Source organism: Colobus angolensis, unplaced genomic scaffold (assembly GCF_000951035.1).
Source record: "Colobus angolensis palliatus isolate OR3802 unplaced genomic scaffold, Cang.pa_1.0 Scaffold138, whole genome shotgun sequence".
Lineage (NCBI taxonomy): Eukaryota > Metazoa > Chordata > Mammalia > Primates > Cercopithecidae > Colobus > Colobus angolensis.
In genome coordinates, this window is record NW_012114466.1 from 671,468 (window position 1) to 683,614 (window position 12,147).

Sequence of the window (12,147 nt, forward strand, 5' to 3'; positions counted from 1 at the left end):
CCTGTAGTCCCAGCTACTCGGGAGGCTGAGGCAGGAGAATGGCGAGAACCCGGGAGGCGGAGCTTGCAATGAGCTGAGATCAGGCCACTGCACTCCAGCCAGGGTGACAGAGCGAGACTCCGTCTCAAAAAAAAAAAAAAGACTTCCCTTTAAAATCGGCATTGCGATCAGGATGTTTGCTTTCCCCACTAGGATGAGTACATGAAGGTTTAGAGAAAATTGATTTTGTAATGGGCAAAAATTAGAAAGAACTCCAGTGTCTGTCAACTGATGCACAGACACACACACTGTGGTATGGCCATACGGGAATACTACTCAGCAGGAAAAAGCAATGAACTACTGATACTTGCAACAGCAGGCACGAACCTCAAAAACACGATGCCAAGTAAAAGAAGACACGGACTGAAGTCTACAGTTTGTACGATTCCATTTATATGAAATGCTACAAAAGAGCAGAACTCTAGAGGCAGAAAGAAGATCAGCAGTTGTCAAGGGCAAGGCTGGGGAGAGGAGACTGACACAAAGGGACGGGGAACCTCGCAGAGTGACGGAAATGTTCTGTATCACATATTAGGGGGCTGGTACACACCTATAAACACAGCTGTCAAGCCAGGAGCAGTTACTCACACCTGTAATCCCAGCACTTTGGGAGGCCGAGGCGGGTGGATCTCGAGATCAGCAGTTCAAGACCGGCCTGACCAAGATGGTGAAACCTCGTCTCTACTGAAAATACAAAAATTAGCTGGACATGGTGGTGGGTGCCTGTAATCCCAGCTACTCGGGAGGCTGAGGCAGGAGAATCAGTTGAACCCAGGAGGCGGAGGTTGCAGTGAGCCGCGATCGCGCCACGAGCACTCCAGCAGCCTGGGCAACAGAGCAAGGCTCTTTCTCAAAACAAACAAACAAACTCACAGCTGTCAAAACATCCAATTATAAACCTAAAATAGGTGGATTTTATCAGACCTCGCTAAAGCTGACCAGAGGGAGAGAAAGAGAAAGGGAAGGAGAAAAGGAGGAAGAGAAGGAAAGTAGCAACTGATCACTGTGGACCTGACCGTCACCTGTGGAATGGATAAGTCGATATTTCCATAGATGCAGGGGGCTGGAGGGATGCTTACGGCAGAAATCCTTCTTCCTACTAGAAGCCCAAACTTTAGGGCAGCACGCAACTAAAAACATCAAAGTTACATTTTCCCTGATCCATACAGCTAAGTAGACAACCACGTCACTTCGGATGACAGGCTAAGTCACAGCCAGTAAGAAACAAGCAGAAGTGCTATGAGCAGCTGCTGGGACACACCTTTAAAGTGGGGGTGCGGCCTTCTCTACGCATGCCTCATTAGCCCTGCTAGTGGAAGGCAAATGTGATGAAGAGTGCTAGGCCAGCTGCCTTGGACCACGGGGTCAAAGACAAGCACACAGGAACAATTTGCTGACAATGACCTCGTACTGGAGACAGTAATCGAGGTCTGTCCTGTGAAGGCACCATAACTAGGGATTTGCCATCACTTGCAGATGTATTCAAATCTAACCTCTACAATGCCAGAAACCAAAACTCAATGTTTTCTACTGGCCAACACAAGACAAACTTTTTTTTTTGAGACAAAGTACTGCTCTGTCACCCAGGCTGGACTGCAGTGGCACCACCTCGGCTCACTGCAGCCTCCACCTCCTGGGTTCAAGCAATTCTCCTGCCTCAGCCTCCCAAGTAGCTGGGACTACAGGTACACCCCACCACGACTGGCTAATTTTTTAGTTTTTCATAGGGACAAGGTTTCGCTATGTTGGCCAGGCGGTCTTGAACTCCTGACCTCAGGTGATCTGCTTGCCTTGGCCTCTCGAAGTGCTGGGATTACAGGCGTGAGCCACCATGCCCGGCCAAGACAAACATTTCAATACTTTCCTAAAGCCCTTGTGCATCATTCAGTTTCCCCACCCACACAAGGCTGTGCTCAGGTTACCCACTCTTCACACTCTGCCAGCCTGCAGGAGCCTGGCTCTCCCAGAAGCTCATCTACCCTCCAAGTTGATCCACTCTGCCAAGCCTTGCTAAGCTGGGACCTGGAGAGGCTCAGCACCCCCCAGGGGGAGCAAGTGGGAGCCGAGCAAGACCCACTGCAGAAGGCGTGAAAGGAAACTGAATCTTGAAATCCGAAACTCATTGAGCCAAAGGGAAAAGTCAAGCTGGGAACTGGGCGATGCAAACCTGCCTTCCCCTTTTGGTTCCAAAATAAGAAGGCTACAAGATGAAGCTACACGCCTCCCCCATATTTTGCCCACAAGGAAATTCCTAGTGAGCTGCAAGACCTTTTAAGGTGCTTCTGCAAACGTTTCACCATGGCAGTGTAAATGGATAGCTTATGTTTACAGGTACAGTCTCCCCTGGCCCACCAGACACAAATGCATATCTGATTGTTCCCCGGCCCCATTGTGTCTAGGTTATCTTATGTAACATGCAGACTCCCTGCATCTTCCCTCTGTTCCATTTGTCTATGTCATTTTATGTTTAAAAAAAAAAAAAAAATGCAGATTCACTGAGCCAGACAAAGGCATGAATGACTGTTTTTCTCTATCTCCCTCTTACATGAAAATTGTGCACTTCTCAATATCCGGCCCTGTCCCCTTTAAATTCGGAGCCCTGAAAATCATCTTGGGAGAAAGACATAGACCTATCTCCCAGGCATGCTTCCTTAACTTGGCAAATAAACCTCCTAAAATGATCGAGAGTTGTCTCATCATTTTTCTTAATTGACAGGGGAAGCTTTCCAAACCAACAGCTCAAGGCCCACGGGGGTCAGAGACAAGAGGACCAATTGCCAACTGCTACCACTAGCAGTGACTCAGGGTCCACACTCTGAGACCAAGGGTCTTGAGAGGTCAGCCGTACAAAGAATGTGGCAAGCGGTAGGAAAAAATAAATAAAAATAAACCAAAGATCCTGTGGCAGGCTCTATTTCCCATTTTAAAATCATAAGTAAAAAGGAGGTTATAATAAATGATTTCATTTTCCAGGTATGATAAGCACAATTACTAAAAAGGATAATCAAAGAGAAGCATCTCAAAATGAATACGTCCATTGGATACTGATTTTCTCTTTTTGTATTCTACAATCTATAAGTACTTTTGCTTTAACAATCCTGAGTTGTTTTTTAACAGATTTACTGCACAGACAAGAAATGTCAAAGTTTAAAAGCGCATTTACTGAAGCAATCAACAGGCAAAACAAATTATTTCAAACAACAAAATTCAGCTTTAAAGAGATAACATTTACTACAACAAGAAAAAATGTGATAACTAAGAATAAATCTAATAAAACATGTGAGGCAGGAGCATAGGGTCTGGAGGCAGGTAACCTAAGGTCAATTCACATTAGTTTCCTAGAACTAAATTTAAAAAAACTTTCCATGCCCAGGTAACAAAAGGACCAGAGGCTACTCCCTTCACAATCCACCCTTTTTCTGCATGGCAGATGAAATACTGAAAGTACCTCTGATTGGTCCCCTTCGGCAACCAATCAGACTGGTCCCAGGCCAAGTCTTCATCTGCATAGAAGTGTAACTTTGTGACTTCAGCCTCCAATTCATCACTTTCTGCAACCAATCAGACATTTGCATAGAGTGTTTTATAACTTCACTTCAGCCTCTCATTGGTCACTTTCTGCAACCAATCAGACTGATCGTGGCCACGACTTCATTTACATAGGGTGTATACCAAGTAACCAATGGGAAACCTTTAGAGGGATTTAAACCCCAGAAAATTCAGTTACCAGGCCCTTGAGCTGCTTGCTCAGGTCCACTACTGACTGAGGAGTATGTTTTCATTTTCAATAACTCTCTGCTTTTGTTGCTTCATTCTTTCCTTGCTTTATTTGTGCATTTAGTCCAATTCTTTATTCAAAGCATCAAGAACCTGGACACCCTCCATCGGTGGGTAACACATGTACAAGGCCCTTCATGGGGAAAACTCAAAAGCTTCACTGAAAAGCATTAAAAATGACTTTTAAAAGAGGAACTAGCACATTCACGAAAATAAATATTTAATTCCATAAAGCTATGGAATTCTCCCAAGAGAATTTGGGAGAATTCCATTCTCCCAAACTAAACACTGTCTTTTCTGACCCCTAACTTTCCATGCAACAGAAAGATTCCATGCAATTCCAGTCATAAACCAAACAGACCTAAAAAACAAAACAAGTGAAAGACCTTGGCAAACTGACTCTGAGACGTGTGTGGAAGAGCAAGGGGTGGGACTGGCCATCCACGGTGAAGAGGAAACTACGGGGCGGTGTGCACGTCCACCAGGCAGGAGGACGTCATGAAGCTAAATTACTTGCGAGGTGCAATATGAAGGGAAGACTACCTAAATACTGGGACAAAAAAACAACACAACACAGATCTATATGAATGTGGCAGTGACAGAAAACAGGAGCGACATCGCAAATACGGGAGACGAGCTGGACCCAACAACAGTACGGGGCCGGCCGCTGTCCCAGGAGGAAATTAAACAGATTCCTGCCTCCCATCACACAGCCATCAGCTGCAGATGAACTGAACACGGAGGCGTGAAAAGCAAAACTCTTGGATGAAAATCTGGGCAGACACCTTCATGTGTAGAAAAAAGTTCTTCAGATAAAGCGCGAACCAGTGCTCACCATAAGAGACTGCAAAGTTCAACCACACTAAAGCTAACACCTTCTGATCATAAAGATCCACCAAGAAAAAAGGAAGAGAAAAGCTGCAGGGGGCAGAAGATCTTTGCAACATACAAACTGACAAAGAATCAGAATTCTTACCATGTAAAGATCAACAACTAATGAAAGAGTGAATCAACAAACCAAAAGAAAAATGGGCAAAAGGCAGGAACATTTTGCAGAAGGGGGAAGACAGAAGACATCCGTAAATATACAGAGATGCTTAACTCCGAGAGTAACCAGAGAAACGAACGTGAGGACTCCAGTAGAAATATACACCAGAGCAACAGAAACGAGAAGTCCGCAGCATGAAGAACTGGCAAGGAAATGCGGCGCGCGGAGGGAACGCTCACACGCTGCAGAGGGGAGCTGCATTGCTACAGGCCATCTGAGAAGTGTGTAGACATTATCTTGAAGGTACAACAGACACACACCACACCCAATGATGCAATAATTGTACTGCTTTGTAAACACCTTAGAGAAATCTTACCTGTGGGCACCTGCATAAATGCACGTGAAGGCTCCAGATAACACCCTTCCTAACAGCAGAACTTCAGAAACAACCCAAATGTCCAACAGGAAGAAGGCGAAGGAGAGTGTGGAATATTTAAATAACAAACCATTATACAACTAGATACAACAGATTCGCTGAATCTTAGAAAACAATGAGAGAGGCCAGGCGCCGTCGCTCACACCTGTAATCCCAGCATTTTGGGAGGCCAAGGAGGGCAGAGCACTTGAGATCAGGAGTTCAAGACCAGCCTGGCCAACACAGCAATTCCCCATCTCTACAGAAAATACAAAAATTAGTCAGGTATGGTGGTGGGTGCCTGTAATCCCAGCCCAGGGAGGCTGAGGCAAAAGAATCACCTGAACCCAGAAGGTGGAGGCTGCAGTGAGCTGAGATCACACCACTGCACTCCAGCCTGCAAGACACAGCAAGTCTCTGTCTCTAAATAAATAAAGGAAAAAAACAAGAGGCAGAGACCAGACTACACAAAGAGTGATGCAGCTCCAAAAGACCCAAATAAAATGAATACATTATGTTCCTACCGTCCCATGAATGAAAGTCACAAAGAATCGAAAACATAAAAGGCAAGAAAGCGTCATCCAGGAAGGGAGTTGCAGGGGGTGGGGGATACATAAGCAGCCTCAGTGCGCTGGGTCAGGCCTGAGGTCATGGCCATGTGTGTCGCTGGGCAGCACTGGGGGATTCTGGTTCCTCAATCTGGTGGTGGATCATGAGTGCATACATCCACACATGTGTATTACATACATTGTTTGCTGTGTGTCAATATTATACAGTAAAAACATTCAAAGAACAAATAAGACTCCTGTCAGCAACTGTGTCCACAAGGGCCAGACGCACCGGAAGTTCGCCACAGCAACCTTGCTTCTGGGTGAAGCACCTCTGGCTGCACCCACTGTCTGGTTAGCACAGCGGCATCAGCCACTCCCAACAAGGGGAACTGCCCCACGGCAAGAGCGTCTTACCTCCGTCACCTTGGGCTGCAGGATCAACGCTTCAGGGCTCATGCGAGGGATGTCTATGTGGATCTGGAGAAGCAGGAGAAACACATTTATGTTACAGGACAACAAACATCATCACAAGCGTTGTGATGAAAACCGCAACACTGAGGGAAGTCCTTCCCTTGTCTCTACGCTGCTCTCTCCTTGAGGATTCTTGTTCTCTCTGTTACCGCCTTCTCCCCCGAAGGAGGCATCCAAAGTCTGTTCTCTCTGAACAGCTTGCCCAGTCCTGGGCAACAGGCTTGCTTAACACTGACCCCATCCAGCAGCCCCTGCGGCGTGATGAGGAACAGAGCAGGCCTCGGCCGCTTAGTACATCAGCCACAGCAATTAGTAAACATCGATTTTCAGCCTCTGACACAGAGAGCAATTCAAGTACATCAATAGTTTACACATTTTCAGCTGTGACAGCTTCTTCTTGGACAGAGGCCACATTTTTCTCCACTTTATGAAGTCCTGGGGGAATCTAGAACATTTTTCAAAGGAAGCATTTGAAAGCCTCTATTAGTCGGCTGGTTCCTGCTTGGCCACCATCTGACAGGAGAGTCATAATAAAGTCCCCCACTGCAGAGGAGGACATTTGTGGCTTCCAGAAGCAACCAAACAAGAGTGTTGTGAGCTTGGGCTGGCATCACAGGCGGGCTCCCAGCATCCCACATGAACATCTCACACCAGCCCACGCTCCCGTTTATCCAGGACAACGGCACCAATGGGCTGAGGGAAGACAGGCAAATTTTAATGCCAAGGGAGATGCTAGGATTGCGTTTCATTTCACCCCATCCTTGCACATCTCCACAGAGGACTCTAACACCCAGGAGGCTGGGACACCGTCACTCTGCCACTTATCACACTGTGGCCAGGCCTCAGTTTCCCCGTCTACAAAATGTCTGCTCCAAGTATCTGAAAAGGTTACTGGTGAACATCAAGTAAGACTGGTGAACATCAAGGCAGTGCTGCCGAGGAGGAGGAGGAAGGGGAGGAAGAACAGGAGGAGGAGGAAGGGGAGGAAGAGCAGGAGGAGGAGGAAGGGGAGGAGGAGGAAGGGGAAGAACAGCAGGAGGTGGAGGAGGACGAGAAGGAAGTGGCAGAAGCAGCACGACTCTATCCAGACAGGCAGGGCCAAAGGACTGCAGCTGGCCCCATGTAGGAGCCCAGGTGCCAGCAGGGACAAGGGCCCACGTCTCTTGTCAGGGTGTCCTGGAGGCCTAACTGCTCTCCCATACAGTTACGTTTGTGTGGACACACATCTGTTCCGGCATGAGCAGCGGAAGCTCCTGCAGAGCATGAACCAGGTCTGAGCCACCTCTGCACGACCAGGGCCAGCACAGCCCCCCTTACAAAGGAGCACCTGTCACACATTTATTAAGCAGACAAGGCAGCACCCACCAGACCCGACCCCTGCCATCATCCTCATTGTCAGGAGAGGCTCCAGTGTTAGACAGGCGGTCCTCCACAAGGCTGGGCAGATGGGGCTCTATGCATCCCTCCTTCCATCCTGCTGGCTCCCATCATACACAGAACTGGGCAAGTCAGAAAAAGGCCACAAGAGAGCTGACTGAGGAAGGAACAGACAGACCAGATGAACGTTTAACTCTGAATCCATGTGGCTCTGACATAACATCTTCAGCAGAAGAGTGAGCACATAAAAATCAAATGAAGAAAGGATGGAAAGCGAGTGGGGAACCTGCCGAGACCACCCCCCTCCTGTTCCCTCCACCGGTGTGCAGGGGCGGCACTGCCCACTGCGGGTCAGACGACCGGTCGGGCTCAGTCCACAGGTCAAATGCCTGTGGTTGTAAAGGAGAAAGTGGATGTAAAGGAGAAACCAGGGTCTCCAAACCCCCATCGGGCCCAGCTCTGCCTGAAATGGTGATGGCAAGAACGCAGAAGGCACAGTTCAAGAGACCTCCAAGCATCAGGCAGACAGGAAAAACCACCCCGTGGCCGCATGCATGTCTCATCTGTATTAATGTAGAAACAGTCTGGGAACTCACAATAATCTGGAATCTTTTTATTACCTATCACAGTAACTAAATAAAGATGTATGCAACCTGTTCGTAATTAACTTTCTCTTCAAAAACTCGTAACAGAATTCTGCTTGGTAAAACTCGCAGATAGATGCTAGTGTCATCCTTTTGAAATCTCTTCTGAAATTAAAATGCATTTAAAAACGGGTTCAAAATAGTGCCAAATTTATCAATTTCCTAAAACCAGTGGAATGGCAAAGGAGGCCAGGCAAGCTAATATTTCCTCAAGCCAATCCAAAGTAATCTGTGTATCAAATCAGTTTCCCAGAGTAACTGAGTGGCGGCCCAGTGAGGCCCAGGGGCCCTGGTGTGAGACAGAAGGCAAGACGGGCCACGTCAAGCTCCACACAAGCTCCGGCCTGGAAGGAAATGGAGGTGGCCGCTTTGCCACAGCCTCACTCTTAAGTCACTTTTCCTCCTGCAGCCCTGTGTCCCATCCATCTTGGAAGATGCTGTCCAGGAAGGCATTTAACTTAAAGAATCTTTGATTATGTAACAGAGGTAAGGTGTATATTTGGCCTTTTTTTTTTTTTTTTACAGATAAAACCAACTACCAAAGAGCTGTGGCTATCCCACGTCTGAGAGAGAAAACGTGGCAAAGCTCCTTCACCTAGAAGCAGGGTGTGCAGAGGGAAACATTCCTGCCGTGCATCAGGAAACCCAGAAGCTGATTTCAGATAGCTAAGACAAGGATGCCAATTAAGAGCTACCATTTTGACCTTTCACATATTACAAAGAGAGTGAGAACTATAAAGTCCTCAAAGAGCTATTCTAACGGCAAATTCTGAGTGTAGTGTGAATCATAAATCAATTTTAAGTATTTTCCCATTATGTACATCATCTGTCAACTGACTATTTAAGAAACCATCATTAGACACACTTTATATTAAGCTAAATCGCAAAATGGTAACTTGGCTACACCTTCTGCTATGGTCTGGAGTGTGTCCCCTGCAAAACGAAGCTGATGAACACATCTTTCCTGGGCTGGTATCACATCCCTAACCGGACCAAAGAGCCCAGCGCCAGGGAAGTCCCAAGCAACCTCTCTGTCCCCGAGCCATTCAGCTAAATGCCTGGGCTGGGCCTTCAGGAATGGCCTTTGATTACCAGACAGCAGCTCACTGTGATACAAACTCCCACCATCACACCAAGGCTGGTCTCAGGAATCCAAGGCATTTATTTTGTAACCTCAATTTAAAATACTCTTTTTACTTTTGTAGAGGGAACTGAAGACAAGCAAGATAGTACTATCAGAGGAAATTTGCCATTATTTGTTTTAAAATTGACTTATTAGAAAATAAAACTCTGGGAGCTAATCAGGGACCTGCATCTTTAACTCTGACCAACTCCACATGGTTTTGATAAAACATTTCCTCCTATAAATGACACCAAAGCAAAGTACTTCAGGCAACATACGAAAAAGAGAAAGGATTCCCACCTGCCTGTATGTGTCCTGGTGAACTTCGTCGTTCCTAGAATCGTAATAGTGCTCAATAAATGCAAAATATTCTTTCTGTTTCCTCTGGAGAGTGGCTGGTCTCCGGTCTACATTGGCAGGAAGGTAACCCTGGGTGAGAAATAAAAAAACAAAAAATATACATGGTTATAGCTAATTCATGGAGTCCCTGTTAGAAGTGAGAAATAAAAAGGCTTGCATCCTACCTGAGCTTGGCATTCTGAAATCTGACACCAAGAGGAGCACAAATTGGGAAAAAAGAAACACAACAGAGAGGTTCAGCCAGCTCCACACAACACAAGCACCACTCCCGACAGCACTTAGGAAGCGGCCCGGGCTTGCGTCCCCAGCCTCCCGGTGCAGGCCCTCTCCACTCAGCCAGACAAGAGTCCCACAGGCTCTGCAGCAGGTGGGCCCAAGGTTCTTCTACAGCAGGGCTGCAAGATTAAACAAGCCCTTCTCTAGAGGTCTCATATACCAGAAAGGATTCCAAAGTCTGAACAGTCTAACAGCAACCACACACACACACATATACATGTATACATGCATGCACAGATACACATATATGTGTATGTACTGTCACTTATGCAAATGTGCCATCTTCAAAGACTCATAGGCCTGTGGCAGCTGCAGCACCAGTACATAAAGGGGACCTGAAGTCAGGCAGCACAAGGAGGTCATGAAGAGCCTGATTCCTGGGCCAGACTGCCCGGGATTTCATGTTTTCTGTTGCCTTATTTCTACTTCTTAACTTGACATTATTGACAATATATAGTTGTCCCTAAGTATGGGGATTTTGGAATACCAAAATTCTTAGCTATGCAAGACTCTTATATAAAATGCTGCAGTATTTGCATGTAATCTATGCACATCTGCCTGAATAAATAATCTCTAGATGACTTATGACACCTGACACAAGGTAAATGCTATGTAAGTAATTGTTATAATACTGTTGTTTTTTCTTTATATTATCTTTTGTTGCACTGTTACTTTTTTTTTTTTTTTTTTTGAGACAGAGTCTCGCTCTGTCACCAGGCTGGAGTGCAGTGGCATGATCTTGGTTCCCCACAACCTCCGCCTCCTGGGTTGAAGCAATTCTCCTGCCTCAGCTTCTGGAGTAGCTGGGATTACAGGCGCACGCCAGCACGCCCAGCTAATTTTTGTATTTTTAGTAGAGACAGGGTTTCATCATGTTGTCCAGGATGGTCTCGATCTCTTGACCTCATTATTTACCCACCTCGGCCTCCCAACGTGCTGGGATTACAGGCGTGAGCCACCACGCCCGGCGTTTTTTTTCCAAGTATGTTCGATGCACAATTAGTTGAATCTGCCGATGCAAAACCCCCAGATATAAATGGCCAATTCTAATTTATAAGATGAGATGCGCCCATTTTAAGCAATCAGTTTGGTGGCTTTTGACGAGGGCTTCCAGCTATGTAACTACTACTCCAAGGAAGATACAGACACACTTCCATCCCCCCGCCCCCATAGACTTCCCAGTACCCTCTGCAATCCATCCCAACCCTGGCCGGGGAGGCGCTCACCTCCTCACTGTGCATGGCTGAGGCTGCCCGAGGACTCCTCAGAAACGCAGTCACTCAGGACCTACGCTTTGTGTGAGCTTTTCCTTCACTCGGCAGCACAGCGTTCTGAGACGGATCCAAGTCACATGAATCAGCTGTGATTTCCTTTTTCTAGCTGCGTCCCTTGAATGGATCCACCAGTTTGTTAAAGATTCACCTGTCAATGAGTATTTGGGTTGTTTCCAGTTTGGGGTTTGTTATATTCCTGCACAGGATTTTCATGGGCACACGCTTTGGGTTTTCACGGTTAAATACCTAGGAGTCGAGTTACTGAGCCATAACATTGGGATATGCTTAGTTTTCTAAGAAACTCTTTTTCCAAAGAAATTACTTCACTTTACATTCTGACCAGCAATGTATGAGAATTCCAGATGCTACATAGCCCCAGCCTTCTAAACACTTGGTATTGTGAATCCAACTATCAGCCATGCTTTTGGGTGTGGTTTTAATTTCATTTCCATAATGATTAATGATAAAGAAGAGATACTTCATGGAGCCATCGCATCTCTTCTTTAGCAAAGTATCTGTTCAAATCTTTGGCCCAGTTTTTACCCAGCTTGTGTGTCATCTTATTACTGAGCTTGATGAGCTCTGTACACACTCTAGATACAAATCTCTCTTTCCTTTGTATGTACTGTCATTCCTCTCCCTAGTCTATGGCTTGCTTTTTTATGTCTCAAACAGGTAAGGTCTTAAAGTTTCATGAAGTCCAGTTGATAGTCTTTCTTTTATAATTAGTGTTCTTGTAAAGATACAAGAACTATATAAAAAAGATTTTCGGCCAGACGCAGTGGCTCATGCCTATAATCCCAGCACTTTGGGAGGCTGAGGCGGGCAGATCACGAGGTCAGGAGTTCAAGG

General features: G+C 46.3%; 1 protein-coding gene across 3 annotated transcripts in view; it reads right to left on the bottom strand.

Moving 5' to 3' along the window:
• Positions 1–12,147, bottom strand: part of TBC1D22A (TBC1 domain family, member 22A) — a 425,787-nt gene that overhangs the window by 282,461 nt on the left and 131,179 nt on the right. For all 3 annotated transcript variants that reach the window (XM_011934740.1, XM_011934742.1, XM_011934741.1), the window contains 2 exons: positions 9,686–9,814; positions 6,185–6,247 (listed from right to left, as the gene is read on the bottom strand). In XM_011934740.1, coding sequence (XP_011790130.1) covers positions 6,185–6,247; positions 9,686–9,814 — 192 coding nt within the window. The remainder of the gene's footprint in view (positions 1–6,184; positions 6,248–9,685; positions 9,815–12,147) is intronic.